General features: G+C 39.7%; 1 protein-coding gene across 2 annotated transcripts in view; it reads right to left on the bottom strand.

Moving 5' to 3' along the window:
* PIWIL2 (piwi like RNA-mediated gene silencing 2) overlaps positions 1 to 25,616 on the bottom strand; it is a 96,023-nt gene that overhangs the window by 31,269 nt on the left and 39,138 nt on the right. For both annotated transcript variants that reach the window (XM_056119130.1, XM_056119131.1), the window contains exons 15-19: positions 24,849 to 25,037; positions 18,730 to 18,831; positions 18,190 to 18,306; positions 16,370 to 16,458; positions 14,524 to 14,629 (exon numbers count right to left, since the gene is read on the bottom strand). In XM_056119130.1, the coding sequence (XP_055975105.1) occupies positions 14,524 to 14,629; positions 16,370 to 16,458; positions 18,190 to 18,306; positions 18,730 to 18,831; positions 24,849 to 25,037 (603 nt within the window). The remainder of the gene's footprint in view (positions 1 to 14,523; positions 14,630 to 16,369; positions 16,459 to 18,189; positions 18,307 to 18,729; positions 18,832 to 24,848; positions 25,038 to 25,616) is intronic.

Genomic DNA, 25,616 nt, shown 5'->3' with positions numbered 1-25,616 from the left:
CCGCTAAGAAACAGCAGAAGATAGAAAATAGTCTGAAAAGAAATGAATGACATACTAAAGAACTATGGGATAAATTCAAGAGGAATAATATAAGAATCACTGAGTCCCTGAAGAACAGCAAGGCAAATATGAATAAGAAGCAACAATTAAGTCATTGTAAGAATTTCCCCAAGTTGAGGAATACAGGCACTGAGATCCAAGAGGCCCAAAAGGGTCCCAGAGAAAATATTCAACTAGGGAAATTCCAAGGTATACAGTACTCAAAATGACAAAAGCCAAAGCTAGAGATAGAATACTGAAAGCAGCAAGATCAAAACAAGGAATCTATAAAGGAAATCCCATATGATATAGGGATATCTATCAGATGATATTCCATAAGCCAGAAGAAAATGGAGAGATAATACTATGCAACTAAAATGAATACCTCACCAAGAATATTCTACCATTCAGATTTGAAGGAATCATACAGAGCTTCACAGACAGACTACACCTTAGGAGATTCATAGCTTTGGGAATCAGTTTTGCAAGAAAAATTAGAAGAACTTCTCAGAAACATGAGAATTGTTCAGTAGGAAACACCACTTGTGGAGGCTGGGGAATAGGACAGGCAGGGGGCAACAACTGTGGTGGAGGGAAGTGTTCAACCAGGAGGAGGAGGTGGTGCTGAAAGGTGGTAAAGTGTTATGTATGAAACCTATCAAACCCAATTATGAATAACTGTAATTTCTCAGAGATTAGCACTTTAGCACTGCTAAACAACTCCTGTTGTTCATCGATTTGCTCGAGTGGGCCCAGTAACGTTTCCATTGTGAGACTTGTTACTGTGTTTGGCATATTGAATACGTCACGGGGAGCTTGCCAGGCTTTGCCATGTGGGTGAGATACTCTCAGTAGCTTGCTGGGCTCTCCGAGAGGGACGGAGGAATCGAACCTGGGCCAACCAGGTCAGCCACTTGCAAGGCAAACGCCCTACCACTGTGCTGTCGCTCCAGCCTAATAAAATTAAAATTTAAAAAAAATTTAAAGGATAAGACAACTTTCAACACATGACAGTGAGTATGACAGTCACTAAAGGTGCATATGTTTGTCACTTACTATATTAAGAAAGCTATGTTTGTTTTTGACCACACCTGGTGGTGATCAGGACTAACTCAGGGTCTTGTACTTGAGGATCATTCCTGGAGGGCTTGAGGAACCAGATTGGGCACCAAGGATCAGACCCAGGTCAGCTGTGTGCAAGGCAAACATCCTACCCTCTGTAGTATTATTCCAGCCCCATAGAAAGCTATATTTTACTCCTAGTTTGCTAAGGAATTTTACGATTTCAGTATGAATTAATATCTTATTTGTATTGATTGTTCAATGCCTGATCAGTTTGTTTTACATCCAAAGATTTTTATTACAATCTTTTACTTATTAATGCAGACACTCAGTATCTACATTTTCTTACATAAAACTAATTACTCCCTTCCTTAGGATGAAACAGTACCCATATAGGCCTATTCAGATGTTCACATTTAAATTTTCTTAATTTCGTATGTGTAGGTTTTATTTCATGGAAATGCTAACATATTAGCACAGAATTTTTTAAAAAGCTTTACTTATGACAGGAAAGACATAGATAATAAGATCCAAGTACAAAATAAAATTTAGTGCAATATATTTTAGATGCCAGATTTTAAAACTTAGTTATATGAGAGCAGGCAGTATATTATATTAATTTATTTGAATTAAAATCATATAGCAATCATCACAAATTGACTTTTATATTTTCTAATAATTCCACTTACTAGTCCTTTACGTTTTGTTGGAGCAAGTAATGTGAAATAAATTTGTTATCCACCTGCCAAGTGGGAAAGTTAGGAATAGAAGGGAACCTAGGGACACTGATGAAGCAAAGAGGACATCAGTGGTGGGATTGGTGTTGGAACATTGTATGCTTGAAACAACTTTATTATGAGTAACTTAAAAAATTAGTGTCTTAATAAAAACTAAAAGAAACTCTGAATACAGAATTAGCACAAAGAAAATGAAAGGTAATAGAACTATATATCAAAAGTTTTTATATACAACAGAAATCAATTTGGTGTTAATCTAAATAAGATTGTTACAAATTAATACACAGAAAAGCATTTGATACAATTTAAAATACTTTAGTATAAAATTAGCAAGGATGAGGGAAATAGCTCAAATGATAGAGCATATATGCCTAACATGCTCAGATTTGATCCCTAGCACCACTCCTGGTGCTACTCAACTCAGAATTGTGGGACTAACAACATACTGCTACTCAAAACTACTCAGCAGTCCACTGTCAGACCCATTTCTCCGGGCTGAGTACCACCAGGAGTGGTCCCAGCTCCTCACTCCATCCCAGCTTCTCTGGGAGTGGCCTCTAAACAAAGTTAGAACTAGAAACTTCCTCTTTGGCTTTTGATTTTTGGGCCACACAGGCTTCTACCCCTGGCTCTCCACTCAGGGATCATTTAGGGACTCTATGGGGTGCCAGGGACCAAACCCAGGTCAGCCACTTGCAAGGCAAGCACTGTGCTATTGACTGTTCACTGTACTATTGCTCTAGACCCAGAAATAGAAACTTACTAAGACTATAAAAGGACAAAGGTGCATATTTTCACCACACTTATTCAACACTGCACTCAAACTTTCAGAAATGAACAATAAAAGGTTTCTAGGGGACCAAGAGACAAGACAGGGGTTAAGGCACAATGCTGACTGAGTTTAATCCCTGTCACCACATATGGCCCCCCCAGCACCACCAGAAGTGATCCCCATTCCTGAGCACAGAACTAGGAATAAACTCTAAGCTGGGTGTGGCCTCAAAACAAACAAAAAAGCTTCTAAATTGAACACAGATTTTTCATCTTTATTTGCAGTATTCTACATGTAGTAAATTCCAGAAATACCTTTAAAAACTCTACCAACGGGAAATTTAGAGAAGTTTCAGTGAAAAAAACTAACACACACAAAAAAACTTGTCTCTTATACACAGCAGGAAACAACCAAAAATAAAATTAAGAAACTACTGGTTTTTTTTCTTTTTTTTTTTCTTTTTGGTCATACCCAGTGATGCTCAGGGTTTACTCCTGGCGGTGATCTGGGGACAATATGGGATGCTGGGGATCGAACCCCAGTTGGCCACATGCAAGGCAAATGCCCTATCGGTTGTACTATCACTCTGGCCCTGAGATTATTTCGGTTTCAACATAATCCAAATGAAATAAACTTAATCTGGAGATAAAAAAAACTCCAGGAAACTATAAAATATTTCTGAAAGAAATTTAAAAGACCTAGTTAAATGAAAGACTTTTTATGTGTTTATAGATTGCAAAATTCTTTGTGTTCATACATTATTATAAAATAGCAATGGGTCAGGCCCTGGTGTAAGGATCTGAGTTCATCCTTGGATTCACCACCACCCACCCACACCCAATACTCCAAGAAAAAAGGAAACCTTTTTGCAGAATAGCAAATGTGTAGTCTCAAATTCACATGGAATTTTTTTGTCTTTTTGGGTCACACCTGGCGATGCACAGGGGTTACTCCTGGCTCTGCACTCAGGAATTACCCTGGTGGTGCTCAGGGGACCATATGGGATGCTGGGAATCGAACCCAGGTTGGCCGCATGCAAGGCAAATGCTCTACCCGCTGTGCTATTGCTCCAGCCCCTCAAATTCACATGGAATTTAAGGGACCCTTATAGTCAAAACAATATCAAAAAGGAAAATCAAAATTGTAAAATTTACACTTTACAATTTCAAAATTAACAAAAATAATAATAAACAAAAATTTGTTGTAATGACATACGGACTAATCTTTGTCCTTAAAAAATGTAATTCAAAATAGACCAGTGATCTCAATATGAGTTAAATCTATAAAAACTGTTAGAAGAAAACACGAGTAAATTTTCATGATGTCAGTTTTGGCAACAGATTCTTAGATTTGATATCAAAAGTGTAAAGAACAAAAGAATAAATAGAACTTAATAAAAATTTCTAAATTTGGGACCAGGGCAATAGAACAGCTGGTAGTGTGCTTCCCTTGCACATGGCTGACCAAGTTTGATTCCCATCACCCCTATAGTTGGGCTGAAGCGATAGCACAGTGGGTAGGGCATTTGCTCTGCACGCAGTCAACATGGCCGACCCGAGTTCAATTACTCCGCCCCTCTCGGAGAGCCCGGCAAGCTACCGAGAGTATCTCGCCCGCACGGCAAAGCCTGGCAAGCTACCTGTGATGTATTCGATATGCCAAACACAGTAACAACAAAGTCTGGCAATGGAGACATTACTGGGCCCGCTCGAGCAAATCGATGAACAACAGGAGGACTATGACCGTGACCGTGACCCTTATGGTCCCCTGAGAACTGCTAGTAGTGACCCCTGAGCACAGAATCAGAAGCCCTGAGCATGATTAAGTGTGGCCACAAAACAAAAATGAAAAACTTCAGTGTATCAAGTACCATTATCAAGAATGTAAAGAGACAGTATAAATAGAAGAAAATATTTACAAATTATGTATAGATAAGACTCTAGTCAATAAATATGTAAACAAAGCTATAGCTCAAGAGAAAGAAAGAAATAACTGATAAAAAGGATCCTAAGACTAAACAAACTTATCTATTTTGCTAGTGAGGGCCTTAAGTTCGAAGTTCATGCTACCCATATGTACCAATCCAGCAGCTCTGTTTTGTGGGATCCCCTGTACACAACAGTGAGTTTGATCTCTACAGTACATAAAGGTGTATGTGAGCACCACCACTTAAGTGTGCAACTCTCAGTGAGCACCTGACCTAAAAGATATCCAAGCCCTGTGGGCAGGAATTAGACCCTAAGTAAGCCAGAATATGTTAAGGCACCACATCTAAAGGAACATATCCTGGGCATACGTAAGCACCGCAACATCTGAGCAAGTACCATGCTCATATATGCAAGCACCACCAAATCTGAGATACCTCAGTGAGACAACTAGGTGTGTGAACACCACAATCATGTGTAATCTCTGGCATTATCACAACAACCAGTACCACAACAAAGAGGAGAGAAAGAGAAAAAAAATAATAAAAATTTAAACTGAAACCTAAAGATTTTTTTTTTTTAATAATTTATTTATTTATTGAATCACTGTGGGAAAAGTTCCAGAGCTTTCGGGTTTAGGTCACAGTCATGTAGATACCAAACACATTTCCCTTTACCAATACTCATTTTTAACCCAGAACCCCAATAGACCCCCACCTCCCACCCCTCCCAATTCTTTGTGAGGCAGATGAGTTCTAGTTAATACTCTATCTACTTTGACTAGATAGATTATTTTCGATAGAAGATGCACAATTATTGTTTAGAGTTTACGACCCACCCCTCCCCCAATCAGACATGCTGAAACAGCGTTGTGAAATGATTTGCTTTCTACAACTTGGAAACCTAAAGATTTTTTAACTTGTTTAAAAAGTACTCTAAATAAGATATAAAAATAGTAAGCACAAGGAAAGGACATTCACCATCAGTGGTCCTTAGGCAATGTGTGTTAAAGCCACAATGAAGGGCTGGAGAGATACAGGATAAGGCTTTTGATTTGCATGCAACCAACTAGGGTTTGATCCCCAGCATCCCCCATGGTCTCCTGAGCACCATCAGGAGTGATTCCTGAGTGGAGAGCCAAGAGTAATCCATGATCATTACCAGGTGTGGCCAAAATAAAAAATAAATAAAGCCACAGTAAGAAGATCAAGAGAGACGGCACAGAGAGTAAGGAACTTGTTTTGCACATGGCCAAGCCCAGTTTGATTCCTGGTATCACATATGGTCCCCCAAGACCATGAGAGAGTGAGGGATCACTCCTGGGCTCAGAGCCAGAGACTGCTCCTAAGTGTCACTGGGTATGGTTCCCTATTGGATAACATTGGGTTGTCTTTGCTCCTCCTGCAGGGAGCTTAGGTTTTTTGAGTTATTCCCACAATAGGCCCCTGAGGCACACCCAATTCCATCAAGCACTAATAATCCTATATTGCTTTTCTCTTTCCTTTATGTCATTTGCATGGCTTATTTAGCAATGTCCTTTTTGTATAAACACAGGAAGACAGTTCATGCTATGCTTTGTAACATGGGAGTTAATTGACTCCAAATAATATTTACCCCTGGGCATCCATATTTACTTGACTTAAGCCTCAGTTGCCCTTAAGTTATTAACACTCCAAAAGCAGGGTACCAATGAAGGGACTGGATGGACCCAGGGCAAGCTGAAAGCTACCCTGGCATCGAAAGGAGACAAAGTAAGCACCATAAGCATTAAGTTAAGAGCACGGTCATGGAACAAAATCTGTCATGACCCAAAAAGAAGTAATTGAATAAAGACCCTGCTGGAGTTAGGAGACTAACCTGGCCTGAGGAATGTGGTCTGGAATATATAGCAAGATGTCCCCAGAAGAGCCAACCTTTAAGCGTAATATATTCTCTTACTGTGTTCATACAAAATGACTAGAAATATTATAAGAAGTAAATTTACTATGATTGTTTAAATGGATTACTGGCTGAGGAAAGGATAAAGCACCCTGGATGGAATCCTGCCCTTGAGCAGATCACCTACCCTCTGATGAGATTTTTTTCCTTGAGTTAATCTCTTAGAACTTTCCTTGAAGGAGTGGCTTTACCTCTGTTTGTTGTTACAACAATGTTCAACCCCACCTATGTGTACCCTAACCCTTCAGGACTGCTATAAAACTATGCTGTAAGAGAAAAGGAAGGACTCTGAGACTTTGAGGTCTCTGAGGACTAGAGGGTCTTTGAGGACTAGGAGGAGGACTAGATGACAACAATGACTGGAAGCAGAAGACTATAAGACTATGACAAGACGAGGAAGAAAACATAATGAGGTAAGGACTTTGATGTCTACGAGAAGACTAAGATGATAGAACTATGATGACTGGGACTGCAACCAAAACTAGACTACAACTGTGCTCTAAGGGGAGAGATCAATTGTGCTCGGACTACGCTGGGGAGGAGAGAGAAATAAACTGACTACTGACCAGCCTGGGCCCTGTTTCTCGGTCCCTCAGTCCTTCATCATTCCTCCGCCATCTTTGTCCAGTCTGGAGAGGCAGCTCTGGGCCACCTAACTCTCAAGTTGCGCGTGCCCCCACACTTTTTCTCTTGGAAACTCATAGTTTCCAAATCCCAAATAAACAAAGAGTCCTCTTTAAACCACAATTTCACCACCAATAAAATTCAATATACATACTCAAGTAAACAGGCAGATTCACAGAATTATTTGTAACAGTCAAACTGATGAATGAATAAATTATGGAACAAACAAACACAAAGGACAAAGCAGTGATATATGCTATAACTAGCTAGATCAACCTAAAAAACATGTTAAATCAGGGCTGGAGCGATAGTACAATGGGTAGAGCATTTGCCTTGCACATGACCAACCTGGGTTCGATCCCAGCATCCCCTATGGTCCCCCAAGCACCGCCAGGAGTAATTCCTGAGTACAGAGCCAGGAGTAACCCCTAAGCATTGCTGAGTGTGTTCCCCCCCCCCAAAAAAAAAACCATGTTAAATGAAATCCCTTGAAGCACCACCAAGTGCAGTCCTGAAGATTCGAGTACCTCTTCAGGTCCAAACATTGTGTTTTCCGGCTTGGTTGGACAAATACTGCTTGGGTGTAGCCTTCAGGACCCCTCAACGTTGCCTGGATGCCCCCTCTCCACCAAAACCAAAAAAAAAAAAGTTCAACAAAAAAAGTAAAGAAAAAGGTGAAATGTGAAATTTTATTATTATTTCTATACATCAAAAATAGCCATTAATTATTAGAATATAGGAAGGATAAGGGAATACCTCTTTCCAAGAGCTGGAACCAGCAAGCAAATATGCCAGTGTGCCTTCATGGGTAGCACAACTGGGTCCCTGAAATGACTGAACACTGGGGCTACGATGTAAAACTGGTATATATTTTGTACCCTCTAAAATGCAAAATAGTAACAAAAAGACAGTGGGAAAGCAGACAGCTCTAGGACCATGCATATAGCTGGGAAGATGGACCCACCGTGGTAGTTCTTGAAGACTAAAAATAGTATCTGATACACACTTATGCTAAAAAAGTGTTTTGTGTGGTACTAGAAACTGAACCTAAGTCCTCACACATGCAATGCAGGCACTATAATAATCAGCCCTCGCCTCCTAGTCTCCAAGCCCTAGGTGACCTGCTCACAAGTATGACTGGGTTTTGCATAACTGCCAATAGACATAAACATTCAAAATACCACAAGTAGAAGACACTACACCAGTCTAGACCTTCAAGTAACTCTTCCTCAGAAAAAGAACCACAGTTTCATCCTCAGAAGAAAAGTCTAACATATTTAGAATGAGCAAGTGAAATGTTGTCTAAAATGAAGGGAATAAAGGAGTGAAGAGATAACACATGCTCTTGTGACCATATGCTTACACCCAACAAAAAATAGAGCAAATTTCTTGAACAATATTTCAGACAGATTTTATCTCTTTTCTGGGGGATCTAAGAGAGGAAGGGTAGGAGGAAAGGTAGTCCACCTTGTATTCGTTTGCTACAGTTGCTATAACAAAGTATTATACACTGAGGATTTAAACCCAGTTCTTGAGACTAGATGTTTAAAACCAAGATTTGGCAAGCTTGGTTCTTTCTGAGGGCTGCTAAGGAATTTGCACTAATTTTCCATCTAGCTTTTGGTGTCATCTAGTATTTCTGGGTTGTAGTTGGTGATCTCCCTGTATCGTTATGCTGTCTTTCCCCTGTGTCTGTTTGTCCTGTAACCAAATCTCTTAAGTGGGTTAGTTAGACCCCACTCCAATCTCACCTCAACATAAGCAAAAACCCTATTTTCAAGTAAGGTTACATTCACTGTTACTGGGGGTTTGAACATCAACACTTCCTGGGAATGAGATACAATTCAACCATAACATTATTATGTAATATTTTGCATAATACAATTCATTTTGTTAATTATTTAATCCCTAAGAACTATACTTTTAAACCTTTATGTTAGTTCCTTATAAGGGCCTTCTCTACTGGCAAAGGCAAGGTTCACAAAGCCAGGGACATGGTTCAAGTGGTAGAGTACATGTGTGAAAAAATCTGAATTAGATATTCAGTACAGAAACCAAAAACAAAAAAAAAAAACAAAGTCAGAGGAGATAGAGAGATAACTCAACAGAGTTAAGAACATTCTTTGCATATGGAAGCCTGAATTTGAGCCATCACCACGTCCTATAATAATGCTGGAAGTAATCCCTCAGCACCAAGTAGGAAATAACCCCTCAGAACTGTTGAATGTGAATCAAAAATTAAACAACAAAAATCTGAGGTTCACCAGAAAAGTAGCTATATTGCCTATTGATTTGAGAGTCCACTCTTTTTTTCCCAACTTTTTAATGAAACACCATGAAATATAATTACAGACTTATACACTTTTGTGGTTACACTTCAGTCATACAATGGTCGAGTATTCATCCCTCCATTAGTGCCCATTCTCCACCACCAATGTTCCCAGTATCCTTCCCGCCACTCCCATCCCATCCCCCTCCTATTTCTGGTAGGCACATTCCCTTTTTCTCTCTCCTTTGGGTGTTATAGTTTGCAATACAAGTATTAAGTAACCATCATATTAGGTCTCTAGTCTACTTTCAGCATGCATCTCCCATCCTGAGCAAGCCCTCCAAGCATCATTTGCTTGGTGGTCCCTTCTCATCTGCCTTTCCCCCTTGCATGTGAGGCCAGCTTCCAAACCATAGAGGAATTCTCCTGGTCCTTCTCTCTACTATCCTTGGGTATTAGTCTCCCCATTATATTGCTTTATATTCCACAAATGAGTCCATTCATTCTATGTCTGTCCCTCTCTTTCTGACTCATTTCACTTAACATGATACTCTCCATGTCGATCCACTTATATGAAAATTTTATGACTTCATCTTTTCTAACAGTTGCATAGTATAACACTGTGTAGATGTACCAGAGTTTCCTTAACCAGTCATCTGTTCTCTGGCACTTGGTTTTTTCCAGGTTCTGGCTATTGTAAATAGTGCTGCAATAAACATACAATGCTGATATCTTTTCTACTGTACTTTTTTGCATCTCTGGGATATATTCCCAGAAGTGGTATTCCTGGGTCAAATGGGAGCTCAATTTCTAATTTTTCGAGAAACGTCCATATTGTTTTCCAAAAGGACTGAACAAGCCGGCATTGCCACTAGCAGTGAAGGAGAGTTCACTTCTCCCCACATCCATGCCAACACCAGTTGCTTTTGTTTTTTTGGATGTATGCCAGTATCTATGAGGTGAGATGATATCTCATTGTTGTTTTGATCTGCATCTCCCTGATGATTAGTGATGAAGAGCATTTTTTCATATGCCTTTTGGCCATTTGAATTTCTTCTTTGAGAAAGTTTCTGTTCATTTCATCTCCCCATTTTCTGATGGGATTGGATATTTTCTTCTTGTAGAGTTCAACCAGTGCCTTGTATATCCTTGATATTAAACCCTCATCAGATGGGATTGGGTAACTATCCTTTCCCATTCTATAGACTGTCTCCGTATTCTGTTTTTTTTTTAATTTTATTATTTATTTTTTTGCTTTTTGGATCACACCCAGCGATGCACAGGGGTTACTCCTGGTTCATGCACTCAGGACTTACTCCTGGCCAGGGGACCATATGGGATGTTGGGAATCGAACCCAGGTTGGGCTGCAGGTAAAGCAAATGCCCTACCTGCTGTGCTATCACTCCAGCCCCGTCTGGTCACTATTTCTTTTGATGTACAGAAGCTTCTTAGTTTAAAACAGTCCCATTTGTTTATCTGTTTCTACTTGCTTGGTCGGGAGAGTCCACTGACTCTTTACCTTTTTATCCTATCCCCTCTATCTGAATGGGAGTGGACTGAGACAGAGGCACTTGCAGGCCTAATAATGTTTTCAGTAACCTGTGTCATCAGAGTAGCCAGGTTACTGAAAAATAGCAGAGCAAAATATGGTATTGTTGTTTGTCTGCTACAGTACAGGTGTACCAGATGCTTGAGAAGATAATTCAAGTCACTTAGAATACTGTAGCTTTTGACACCTGATAATGTTGAATGGAAGCCTACAAGCACATATGACATACTAGCTTGAGAGATGTAATATGGATAATATGATATGATGGAGAACTGAACTAATTATTCATGCCTGAGTGGACTCTAGTAATGTGCCAGTATATTTTAACTCATATTTAAATTATATGTACTACCATACCACAATGTGGTGTGACACTAAGCTTGATAAGTTTTCAGCATTTGGAGGCTATAGAGATAGTAAAGCAGGTAGGGCGTTTGTCTTGCATGCAGCTGACCAGGTTTAATCCCTAGCACCCCGAATGGTTTCCTGAGCCCTGCCAGTAGAGATCCATGAGCACAAGGCCAGGAGTAAGCCGGAACACTGGCAGATGTGGACCCTAAACAAAGATTCCACTATATCACATTAACAAGTCTCATGATAAAACTGATACTGATAATCAAGTACACAATAGTTCCTCCACTAACCCAGTTTGGTCTCCCTTTTTTCATGTTCCCAGTTTCATGGTTAAATACACCTGAAAATATCACATTTTGAGAGAAAAAGAAATAACAGTCACATAACTTTCATTACAAAATATTACTGTTCTATTTATATTAGAAGTAGTGCTATTAACCTCTTTCTGTTCATTATTTATAAATTAAACTTTATCCTGGATACACATTATAAGAAACAACAGTTTATATAAGGTTCAGAAGTCTCTTTGGTTTCATGCATCCACTGTGGAGATCTTAGAACATTTCCCTTATAGACAATGCAGGGAGAAAAACTGTTGTTATTGGGAAACTAAATTAAAGCCCCTCAGGACATACCCTGATGGAAAACTGACTAGTCTGAAGAAAACTGGATTAACAAACCATCAGCTAAAAACTACCTAACTTAAAGTGAATAAGTTCTGCAGAGTTTATTATAACCAGCAGATCATGGAAGACAAGAGTAATTAAATTAGTATGAAAATATGTTAATAGTTTTATGGAACAGATTAGTTTTTTTTTAAATACAGTTGTTTCTTTAAATCTATGTCTAACATACAAATGTTAGGTATAATCATAATGGTACTACTTGAAAAACAAATGCCATGGATCAGACAGTGAATGGCTTTCAAATCTTAGACCATGGTGACTTCCATTTTAAGTCCCATGGTGCCACCATACTAAGAGGAATTTCAAATTTGGTTACATAAAGAGGCCATAAGAGATAAGAGGTGGCACTCAGGGACTTGACAGGATTAAGCTTTGAGAACAATCAGATATGGATCATAAACTAAAAAAACAAAAACAAAACCACCTTGAAGTGTCTCCATGGAGAAAATCTGGAGTCCACTATGCTCTTTCTAATTGCCTGACCATGAACAGTATTTGCATGATGCATGTCACTATTTTCATTTGAGGAGAGAAGGGCGAGCCATAGCCTGCAGTGCTTAGGGCTTATTCCTGGCTCTGCACTAAGGCAGGGTCAGGTGGATTATATGGGGTGCCAGGGATTGAATTCACGTCAGCCATGAATTCGAACAAACAGTACTTTTGTACAAACAGTACTTAAGTAATTTACAACACAGAGAAAGAAGTAAATATGAATGCAAAGAATATAGGGCAGAATGTGATAACCACTACACAGAAAATAAACTAATGGCCTTGGAACATTAAGAAATAATTCTAGGGGCCCAAAAGCAGAATACCTGCATGAGGCTGGTAAGACTCCAGGGTCAGTAACTCGCACTGCCCACATGCATGAGTGAGATCTCAGTGACTTTGTAGGACCCCCAAAGCCACAGGTAAACTTTCAATACTAAGTACACTGTAACCAGATTTGTGTAAACATCACAATCAAGTGTGCAACCTTGGTGAATACTGCAACTGAAAGTGCACTATACTAACTGTACAAAGCAAGCAACCTATGATCCCAGTCAACATAAAATCAGTGACAACAACAAAGGGAAGGGAGAGGGGTGAGGGGAGTTTTTAATTAAAAAAAAAGTCCAGCTGAGGAATGGAGCAGCAGGGGGTAAAAAATGGGGAAACTTCACAAAAAGAATCTCTAAACCTAAAAGAATCCTAAAAAAAAACAACAGCAGCAACAATGACGAAAATGGAAAGGGTGGAACCACAAAATGGCAAAGTGGCGTACCATTTAAATTCCCTTTAAAGATAAAAATTTAGGCCAGAGAGATGGCTCAAAAGGCTGGACCACATGCTCTGCCTCTAACCCCATGCTAGAGGAGTGACAACCCAAATGCCATCAGGTATGTCCCCAAATTTTTTATTTTTTAAAGTTTTTAAGTTTAAAATTCCCACACCCATAATCTTTTTTTTAAATTTAAACCTATTATTTTTTTTAAGATAAAAATTTGGGCTGAAGAGATAGTATAGCAGAATAGTAATGTTCTTGCTTTCCAAGTGGCCAAGCAGGTTCAATACCTGGCCCTCCATATAAATTTCCCCTGTGGCCACCAGGAGTGATCCCTTAGAAAATAATCAGCAATAACCCCTGAGCACAGCAGCCAGATGTGACCCAAAAACAAAACAAAAAGACAAAAATTTAACATTTTAAGTAATCTCTAAAGTAAGTTCGATTCCTCCGCCCCTCTCGGAGAGCCCGGCAAGCTACCGAGAGGATCTCGCCCGCATGGCAGAGCCTGGCAAGCTCTCCATGACGTATTCGATATGCCAAACACAGTAACAACAAAGTCTCCAATGGAGACGTTACTGGGCCCGCTCGAGCAAATCGAAGTAATCTCTAAGACTTTAATAATACCAAGCTATTTGAAGGAAACTGTAGGAAACAAAATTCTAAAGAAAAAAAAAAAAACAGTATGGAGGTAAAAAAGCTTTCATCACATCAAATTATTAAATTTTTTGCTATTCAATCTTACATAGGGCTATTAACTTTGACTAAGAAATGAAAGCTACTTATCAGTTTTTACTTTGATGTACGAGCCAAAGCAAAAACCAGTACTTTGCTTACTCACAGTTCCAGACCCAATATCAGCTTAATGACAGCAATTTTCTATGTTCAGCATTCTTTGGCATGCTAGGGGTGATTTACAGAGAGGCATTTGTCTTGAAACAAAATGAAAAGGGCCAGCTACTAATGACAGTCATAAAAGCTGAGTAAAATCATACACTGTTTTAATTGCTGAAATTTACCCCCCAACTTCCCTGATAAGAATACAAGGATTATGTCTGTAAGTACCAGAACGATTCAGGAAATAAATACTCCCAAGCCAAAGCATTCCACTCTCTAAACTGCTCCATACAAGAGCCTGAAAGTAGTCTCTCTGATCTGCCTATTCAACAATGACTAACTTCAATCTGTTTAAGAAAACTCTCCTTCAACCTGGAATCCCTCCTAATAAGCCAGATTTCCTCATAAAAATTTTGTGGTATGTAATACTTAAAAACCCTGAAACATTACAATTTGTTTTCCTCACCTCATAAAACTTTTTTAAGGAGCCCACCAGGCAGAGTTTCAGGCTATCCACAATCTCCTGATGAGGCATCTGGAATACCACTCGTGAATACCATTTTGTGAGGGTGCTGGAGTAAAGTTGGTAAAGAGAAGAGAGAGAAGAGATGAAAACACACAGAGAAAGGCAAATAAACTAAATGTCAATGCTTATAGGCTTTTCCATATACCAGTCAACAAGAACCTAGTAAATGTATATATTGGTATGTATAAGACAACATATGGTAACACAGGAAAAGCCATAGATCATAGAAATATAGCCATGATTGCATCTACTACAAAAATTCTAATTGAAGAAACAAAAAAAAATTCAACTGAGGAGGCAGAGTGATAGCACAGGAGGCAGAGTGTTTGCATGTGGTAAATGCACATGCAATTTGGTCCCTCAAGCACCACCAGCAGTGATTCCCTGACTGCAGAGCCAGGAGTAAGTCCTGAATATTTTTGGGTGTGACCTCCCAAACTAAAACAAAAACAAACAAAAAATACCTTTTCAATTGAGGGGGTTGGGGAGATAGTATAGTGGGCAAGGACACTTATCTTGCATGTGACTGACCTGGGTTTGATCCATACTCCCCATGTAGTTCCAGAGCCCTGAAGAAGCTCTGAGTACTACCAGATGTGACACACACACACACACACACACACACACACACACACACACACACACACACACACACTTTCAATTGAAAAATACTTAGCCATATTTGTTTTCCATAGAGGACAAATAAATAAAACTAGTTAAATAGATAAAACTAGATATTTATGAAAGTTTTATCTATTTCATAAATAAGATTTGAAATACAATTAATTCCAAGCATAAATTTCAAAAAGGAGTAAGCTCCAAGCTTAGCAGGGTATTGCCCAAAAACAAAAACAAAATTATACAACATAGGGGCATAATATAAGGTGAAGAACAGTATGCATAATAATATACTATTTCTATGTGGTGTGTAGGGACACCAAACTTTTAAAGGCAATAGTTAATAAAAGATGAACCTTGTGGAATTTCAGTTTCTAAATTTCTGTTGACATTTAGATGAGCATATACTATTTTTAAATCAGAACCAAAATAAACACCTTTATTTCTGGGGTGATTACGGGCTGGGTGATTATGGGCTGGAGCGATAGCACAGCAGGTAGGGCGTTTGCCTTGCAAGTGGGCACTCCAGTTCGATTCCTCCATCCCTCTCTGAGAGCGCAGCAAGCTACCGAAGTATTCCGCCTGCACGGCAGAGCCTGGCAAGCTACCCATGACGTATTCGATATGCCAAAAACAGTAACAACAAGTCTCACAATGGAGATGTTACTGGTGCCCGCTCGAACAAATGGATGAACAACAGGACAGTGCTACAGTGCTATTTCTGGGGAAAAGAATCGTTACTAACAAAACAAACCCCATTTTATTTTTTGAGCAACACTCAGCTCTGCTCAGGGCTTACTCCAGGCTCTGTGCTCTGGGATCACTCCTGGAGGGCTTCAGAGGTCTATACTGAGTGCTGGGGATCAAACGCGGGTTGACCATGTACAAGGCAAGCACCCAATCTGCTGCCATACTATCTCTGCAGTCCACAAGCCCCATTTTGAGGGAGATTAAACTGCAACAAGAACAAATTTTCATGTGACAAGCTTGTCTAAAAAGACACTTAGAGGTACTTATGTAAAAATGTATCACAGAAAGATAAAATGACATACTATAATTCATAAAACATCTTTAATATGAAATAACTGCAGCTTATTTACTGAATTTTTAGTAAGATCAGGCATCAAAATGAGATAAACAAACAAAACGAAACTGTAGTAATACTTACAGATTAATACTTGCAACAAAGCCAACCACAGACCGCATGCCTCGGCTGGGGTCATGGTAAACATCCATCCCAATCACCATTAATTGTTTCTGGATTTAAAAATAAAAAACAAGGTAAAAATTCAAGAAATTCATCTCATCTCTCCAACTTTTTAATCTGATTCTAAAGCAGTACAAGAAAATACATTCAAGGAAAGCAAGAGAAATATTACAAATACCATGAATAAGATACCTAGACCAGGAATTTACCAACTTTTCTGAAAAGGACTGAAAGTAATTATCTTGGGCTTTGGGGTTTTTGTTCTTTGGCATTTAGGCCACACCCAATGATGCTTAGGGGTTACTCCTAGCTCTGCACTCAGGAATTACTCCTGGTGGTGTTCAAGGGACCATGTGGGATACTGAGGACTGAACTCAGGTCAGCCATGTGCAAGGCAAATACCCAACCTGTATTACTGTTCTGGCTCTATCCTGGGCTTTGTGAGCCATAGAATCTCTTTATAAAGTATTTAATTCACCATTATAATCATGAATATTGTATAAAGAAGTGTAGATATAATTTTAAATTTATATATACATTACATATATTTAAGTATAAAAATATATACATATTAATACCTGCATTAAGGATACTAAAACTTGAATTTCACTTACTTTTCACATCTAGAAGCATTAGTTTTGCTTTCATTTTTTAAATCACAAAAAACGTCTAGTGTCCAGGGCCTGAGCAATAGTACAGCAGGTCAGGCGGATGCCTTGCATGCAGCCAACAGTTTGATCCATGGTACTCCCTCTGGTCCCATAAGCCCACTAGTAGTGATCCCAGAGCACAGAGCTAGGAGTAAATTCTGAGCACAGCCAGTTGTGCTCCCCCCAAAATATTTTTTTTAAGAATGAAAAAGTTTAGAGTCTAGAGATAGTACAGCAGGCATTGTGCTTGCCTTGCATGCAATTGGTTCAATCACCAGAACCCCATGATTCCCTCAAGTCCTGCCAGGGGTGATCCCTGAGTGCAGAGACAGGAGTAAGCCCCAAGAACAGCCAGATAAGGCCCCCAAACAAGCAGAAAGTCTAAAAAATAAAAGTATTTCTCTGTTTAGGTCAGAGCGATATTATAACTAGGGTAGGGCAATTGCATAAAGCCAACCTAGTTTTGATAACCAGCACCTTATACGGCCTCCTGAGCCCCACCATTAGTGATCCATTGGCACAGAGACAGAAGTAAGCCCTGAGCACAAACAAGTGTGACCAAAGACAAAAAAAAAACTTTTAAAATATTTCTCAGTTCATATACTGTACAAAGACAGTATTTGTACAAAGACAGGTTTCCAATGGATGATCCTTACAATACTGCCCAGGCACGAAAATTTCAGGCTGGTCCGAGGAAAAATTATTACCATTAACACAGTTGTGGTTTTTTTTGTTTGTTTGGGTTTTTTTTTTCCTTTTGGGTCACACCTGGCGATGCACAGGGGTTACTCCTGTCTCATGCACTCAGGAATTACTCCTGGTGGTGCTCAGGGGTCCATATGGGATTCTGGGAATCGAACCCTGGTTGGCTGCATGCAAGGCAAACGCCCTACCCGCTGTACTATCACTCCAGCCCCTAACATAGTTGTTTTTAACTGCTGGTTTATTAGCCAGTGTTGATGGTGTGAAAAACTTTAAATCACTGACTTAAGGGCCAGAGAGAGTAAAGCAGTAGAGTGCTTGCCCTGTATGTGAGCATTAAGAAAGAGAGATATGAGGAAAAACAGAAAATCATCTTAGGCAGGATTCTCTGAAGAGCTAAACTGAATGATATATCTTAGCATTACTCACCAGGGGAATATCTACTCCCCAGAGCTCACCACCCAATTTACAGTTAATCTGAAGTAAAATTTTCTGGGCCACACTCCTAAGCCTGGCAGGCTGACTAATGGTTCTGACGTTGATGACCTATAGTGAAGGGAACAAAAGGGAGGGGGAAAATGAATACTATTAACTTTCAGAAAATGCCAATAATTCTCACATAAATGCATTTAAGACATCCCAGTTACCAGACAATATACATTCTGCATTAATAACTTTACCTGTAGAGTTTCTAGGCATGTATCCATCTGTGCGCGCTCTCTCTCTCTCTCTCTCTCTCTCACACACACACACACACACACACACCCCAAACAAAAGAACAACAAAAAAATTTCTAAAGGATCTCACACAGAAGAAAAATTTATTACCACAGGAAAATACCTTTCAGAATAAAGCATATACTCTCAGAAATGAAGAATATCTACTAATCACTAGATAAACTCATGTAACACATTCTAACAGATACTTTATTTTTCTAAATACAGGTCCATCTTCCCAAGTCCCACTCACCTGAGAAGGCACAGGACTCTGCACACAGCACAGCTTTTTAATGGCCCCATAGAGATCGTCACGTGTGCCCATGATGATACAAACAACCATCTGTATCTTCCCCTTGAGGAGATAAAGTATACATAAATCAGGCGCTGAAACTGTCAGGGGGACTATAAAGGGGTTTATCTGGGCAGTATAGAGTCTTCAAGGCCAGAGACCTTTAAGGTAGACTGGGACTGAAACAATGACATTGCAACAAAGAAAAAGATTGTGAACCTGAACCTTGGTTCAGTGATTCTTTGTATATATGCAGAATATATTACCATGAATTATCCAGAACAGATTCTAATTATCTCATTTATTTGTGACTTAATTTGTGACTTGGGCTGGAGCAATAGCACAGCGGTAGGGCGTTTTTGCCTTGCACGCAGCCAACATGGCCGACCCGAGTTCGATTCCTCAGCCCCTCTCGGAGAGCCCGGCAAGCTACCCGTGATGTATTCGATATGCCAAACACAGTAACAACAAAGTCTCCAATGGAGACGTTACTGGGCCCGTCACTGGGCCCGCTCGAGCAAATTGATGAACAACGGGAGGACAGTGACAGTGACAGATTTGTGACTTATGAGATCTAGAAAAGGTCCAGGTAAAAAATCTGCCATGTTACTGGGGCCGGAGTGGTAGTACAATGGGTAGGGCACTTGCCTTGCACATGGTCAACCTGAATTCACTCCCTGAAATCCTATATGATCCCCCAAGCCCTGCCACTAATGATCTCTGAGCACATCTGGGTGTGATCCCAGAACAAAATAAAACAAAAATTTCTGTCACTGTCACTGTCTTCCCGTTGTTCATCGCTTTGCTTGAGAAGGCCCAGTAACATCTCCGTTGTGAGACATCTTGTTACTGTGTTTGGCATATCCAATACGTCTGCATGTTACTAAATACTTGCTGCTTCCCAATTAGGCAAGAAAAAGATATTAAGGGCATTCAGATAGGAAAGGAAGAAATCAAGCTCTCACTATTCGCAGATGATATGATACTATACTTAGAGAACCCAATAACCTCCACCAAAAAACTCCTAGAAACAATAGACTCGTATAGTAAAGTTGCAGGCTATAAAATCAATACCCAAAAGTCCATGGCTTTCCTATACGCAAACAGTGAGAGAGAGGAAAGTTACATGAAAAAATCAATCCCGTTCACAATTGTGCCCCAGAAAATCAAGTACCTAGGAATCAGCTTAACTAAGGAAGTAAAGGACCTGTACAAAGAAAACTACAAAACGCTACTTCAGGAAATAAAAGAGGACATGAGGAAATGGAAAGATATCCCCTGCTCATGGGTCGGGAGACTTAACATTGTCAAAATGGCAATACTACCGAAAGCATTGTATAAATTCAATGCAATCCCTATAAGGATACCCATGACATTCTTCAAAGAAATGGAGCAAACACTCCTGAAATTTATATGGAACAATAAGCCCCCACGAATAGCTAAAGCAATTCTTGGGGAAAAGAAAATGGGAGGAATCAACCTCCCTAACCTCAAACTTTACTACAAAGCGGTAATAATCAAAACAGCATGGTACTGGAACAAAGGCAGAACTGCAGACCAATGGAACAGGGTTGAATACACTGACATCTCCCCTCAATCATATGATCATCTAATCTTTGATAAAGGTGCAAGTAATGTGAAGTGGAGTAAGGAAAGCCTCTTTAATAAATTGTGTTGGCATCACTGGACGGCTACATGCAAAAAAATGGGCTCAGAACTCTGCCTAACACCATGTACAAAAGTAAGATCAAAATGGATTAAAGACCTCAACATCAGACCAGAAACCATAAGGTACATTGAAGACAAAGTTGGCAAAACCCTCCATGACATTGAGGCTAATGGTATTTTCAAAGATGCCACGCCGCTGGCCGAGCAAGTGAAAACAGAGATAGATAAATGGGACTATCTTAAACTAAGAAGCTTCTGCACCTCCAAAGAAACAGTGACCAAAATACAAAGACAGTCTACAGAATGGGAAAGAATATTCGCCAAATACACATCTGACAAGGGGTTGATATCAGGATATACAAAATACTTGTTGAACTCCACAAGAAGAAAACATCCAACCCCATCAAAAAATGGGGCAAGGAAATGAACAGAGACTTTCTCAAAGAAGAAATCCGAATGGCAAAAAAGCACATGAGAAAATGCTCTACATCATTAATTATCAGGGAGATGCAGATCAAAACCACAATGAGATACCATCTCACACCTCAGAGACTGGCCCACATTCAAAAGAACAAAAGCAACCGTTGCTGGCGCGGATGTGGCGAGAAAGGGACACTCCTTCACTGTTGGTGGGAATGCCGACTGGTTCAGCCCTTTTGGAAAACAGTATGGACGTTCCTCAAAAAATTAGAAATTGAGCTCCCATTTGACCCAGCAATACCACTCCTGGGAATAAATCCCAGAGAGGCAAAAATGTGTAGTCGAAGTGACATTTGCACTTGTTTGTTCATTGCAGCACTCTTTACAGTAGCCAGAAACTGGAAGAAACCTGAGTGCCCAAGAACAGATGACTGGTAAAGAAACTTTGGTATATCTACACAATGGAGTACTATGTAGCTCTTAGAAAAGATGAAGTCATGAACTTTACATACAAGTGGTACAATATGGAAAGTATCATGCTAAGCGAAATGAGTCAGAAAGAGAGGGATAGACATAGAAAGATTGCATTCATCTGGGGGATATAAAATAACAAAATATGAGATTAATACCCAAGAATAGCTGAGATCAACACCAGGAGGATTACTCCATAGCTAAGAGGCCAGCCGGGTATTCTAGGGGAAAGGACAGTTCAGATAGAGAAGGGAGCACCAAATGGAGGGTGTTTGGAGGATCCTCCCAGGAGGGGAGATGCAGGTTGAAAGTAGACTGGACTGAACATGTTTGCCACTCAGTGCCTCTTTTGCTGATCACAAGACCCAAAAGGAGAGAGAAAACAAAAGTAAATGCCCTGCCACAGTGTCAGGGGGGGATGGGGGGAATGGGGGGGAGGGATATTATCCTTGGTGGTGGAAAATGGGCACTGGTGGAGGGATGGGTATTTGATCATGGTATGACCGAAATCCAAGCACAAAAATTTGTAAGTCGACAACTGTACCTCATGGTGTTTCACTAATAAAAATTTAATATAATATAAGGCCCTCCCGTTGATCGTCGATTTGCTCGAGCGGGCCCAGTAACGTCTCCATTGGAGACTTTGTTGTTACTGTGTCTGGCATATCGAATATTCTCGGTAGCTTGCCGGGCTCTCCAAGAGGGGCGGAGGAATCGAACTCGGGTCGGCCATGTTGGCCGCTTGGAAGGCGAACGCCCTACCCGCTGTGCTATCGCTCCAGCTCCATAAAAATTAAAAAAAAAATATTTGCTGCTTCCATTTCCTATAATGTTTTACCACTCTTTTCAGTAAACTAAGCATCTGATTATACTCATACCAATAGAACTTTGAGAAAACTGGTATGTGACACCCCAGAAAAGGGTTCAGAGCAAAATGCAGAAGAATGTGAACTACTGCCAAATAAATAAGCACCTGTTCCTAACTCTCCAAGTGGGAGAGATTACCAGCAGCACAGCTCATATCAGCAACCTCTACTCCTTGTTGTTTAAGAGATTCAATATTAACAGAGCATCTTTCAAAGTCTGAATTTTAAAAAGCAACAGCCACATGAAACTGTCAGCCCTTTATGCCAGAAATGATTATGAATGGTAAATGACTAGTATACTATTCCAAATCAAGATTAATGTTAGATTAAGCCTTCTTGAAGGACACAGGTTCCAACAATCACATCAAAGAACTTCCTGTCACGTAGAACACGATCTGCACAAAGGGAACCTAAGATCTGAATCTAGCAAACATGTAGGTTTTCTTTAAGATGAATATTTATAAGAGTCTCATGGAGGACTGCAGTTGTGTGTGTTTTTTATTAAAAAAAAATTAGCACTTATACACAGATACGGCTTCTACTGAAAAGCAAACAAATTTAAAATCACATTGACAATAACATATTAATGAGGGATTTACTCTTCAGTTTTTTTACAGTCCCCACCAGGCTCACTTCACTCATGTTATCCACCTTATTTCTGTGTGTGTGTGTGTGTGTGTGTGTATGTATACATATATACACACACATATATATATGTAACTTGGTAATCCCTAGCAAAGAAAATAAAACATAAAAAATGTCTTAAAGATGACAGCGTCAACAACACCAATGTAAGTTGTTTGGTAAATGTTACAAATAAAGCTGATAGCCATGCTGCAAAAAGACCACTAGAAGTACATTTATAAAGAGAAATTAAGATATTTTCTGATACTGGGAAGATAATCCACCCTGGTGATACACTGGGTTTTTGTATTTTAAAAAGAGTCTTTTGGAGGGTGGGGAAGAAATTGACACTGCTGTTGGGATTGAAATATTATGTGTCTAAATTGTCAAAATATTTAAATCACAGTTCTTTATTTAAAAAAAAGTCTTGTTTTGTTTTGGGGGCCACATCTAGCGGTACTCAGGACTTACTCCTGGTTTTATTCTCAGGGATCACTCCTGATGGGTTGATCTCTGAGCATATCCCACTCCAAATGTGATGTCAGGAATCAAACCCAAAGTAGGTAAGGCAAGTGCCCTACCTACTATATTATTGTTCTAGCCCCTACTGGGCTAGTGTTTAGAAAGCAAAATAGAATTTACCAATGATCAGGCTTTGGGGATAGCATGCAAAAAAAGGCATGGAAAGTCAGGAAAATATTACAAAGAGAGAGAAAAATGAAAATATTATATAGATTATACACCAGAATTATAGATCAAAGTAAGACAGTTTAACTGGAGACGTAGTACAACATGTAAAGAGCTTGCCTTGCATGTGGCCAACCTGAATTTGATTTTTTGCACCCTTGGCATAGTCAGGAGTGATCCATGAACACAAAACCAGAAGTAAGCCCTGAGTATAGCCAGGTGGAACCCCAAAACCAAAAAACTAAAAAATAAGACAGCTAGGATGCCAATATAACTTCAGTAGTGAGCGTGACTCAAAGTACTGATTCTTCAATCCAAGGGAAAATTCCAAAATTTTTCCCTCTGGTTTTATTCCATTCCTAGTCCTCTTTTTTTTTTTTTTTTTTGGTAAAACAATTAAGGACCTGAACCACTGAGTGGTTAAGAGCTCCGACCTGCTCAGTAACAGTGGCTTTGACCAACTAGCTATTGGGCCTAAGCTGATGGGCCACCTGCCAACTTCACTATCAGAACAATCTGATTCTTGAGTCCAACCAGACTGTGACAACTCAATACTGATTTATGCAAGATGGCACTGAGTCCAAGAAGCTGTTCACTGAGCACACTATGTTCTATATAGACAACAAACTGAAGTTAAGTCAGCTGTTCTCATAGTCAATTGTGAGGACAGAACACCAGAGTGAGAATCACTGTATCAGTGTCATCCCGTTGTTCATCAATTTCCTCAAGCAGACACCAGTGTGCCAATATTGAATCATAAAAAAAAAACCTAAACAATTCAGGATTTCATGTGCATATGCAGAAGTCAGAGGAGCTTGGACACTATCAGGAATAGGTTGATAACAACCTAAAATCAAATATCAAGTATTTTAGAACAAGCATGCCATAAAAAAATTAATCCCATAGGTAAAAGGTAAAGGTAAAGGCCCTCCCGTTGATCGTCGATTTGCTCGAGCGGGCCCAGTAACGTCTCCATTGGAGACTTTGTTGTTACTGTGTCTGGCATATCGACTACTCTCGGTAGCTTGCCGGGCTCTCCAAGAGGGGCGGAGGAATCGAACTCGGGTCGGCCATGTTGGCCGCTTGTAAGGCGAACGCCCTACCCGCTGTGCTATCGCTCCAGCCCTAAATTAACTATATGAAGCTGGAGCAATAGTACACTGGTAGGGCATTTTCCTTAAATGTGGCTGATCTGAGTTAGATCCCTGGCACCCCATATGGTTTCCCAAGCCCACCAGAAGTGATCCCTGAGCACAGAGCCAGGAATAAACCCTGAGTACTGCTGGATATGGGCCAAAGTAAAAACAAAACAACATCAATAATGACAAAACCCACATTAACTACCTCAACTCCCAGCATGGATTGAATGGTTCTGATATAGGTCTCTGTTCGGTCATCCTTTAGTTCAACCCAGGCTGGTGGACTCATGCGCATGCCAATGGGGCCAGCTATCTTCTCTAACATGTTAACAAGCTCTCGGGCCTGATCCATTGCTCTCTTTGGATAAAACAATGCCCAAAAATGCATGGGGACCTAGGAATAATGACAAAGCATTGTTAGTAGTTCCACAACTTCAAATTCAACCAGACTTTATTCTTATCTGATCTAATACCTAGTAATTACATATGTAAGTTTTGTTATAGTCTCAAAGTAGAATACTATATACCAATGAGAATGGAATGACTATCCACAGCCATATATTTTTTTTCACAGCCATATTTAACAACATGGATGAAACTCACCAAAACAAGATTGAAGAAATGAAGACTTAGGAAAGGAAAATAAATACATCTATGAAAGTATTTGTACTTCATGGTTCTATGCATATATGCTCTGATTGTCAAGACAGTAGCTATTTGGGTGGAAGTATGAGGACATAAGTAGTAACTAGTAGGATGGAGGGGGCCCTCTGGGGTGCTGATAGTATCTTTTTAATCCTTGGTGTTGATTACATAAGAATCCGTGAGAAAACATCAAGTTGTATTAAATATACTTTTTCTTTATATTGTATTCCAATGAGAAGTTTTAGAAATGGATGTATGCACATAAAGATTATGGAAAGAGCTCAGGTGACAGGTATCCACACCTTGTATGCACAAAAATCAAAGTCTG

The sequence above is a fragment of the Sorex fumeus genome, unplaced genomic scaffold (genome assembly GCF_029834395.1).
Source record: "Sorex fumeus unplaced genomic scaffold, SorFum_2.1 ptg000039l, whole genome shotgun sequence".
Taxonomy (NCBI): domain Eukaryota; kingdom Metazoa; phylum Chordata; class Mammalia; order Eulipotyphla; family Soricidae; genus Sorex; species Sorex fumeus.
This window is presented reverse-complemented; position numbering and strand designations above follow the sequence as displayed.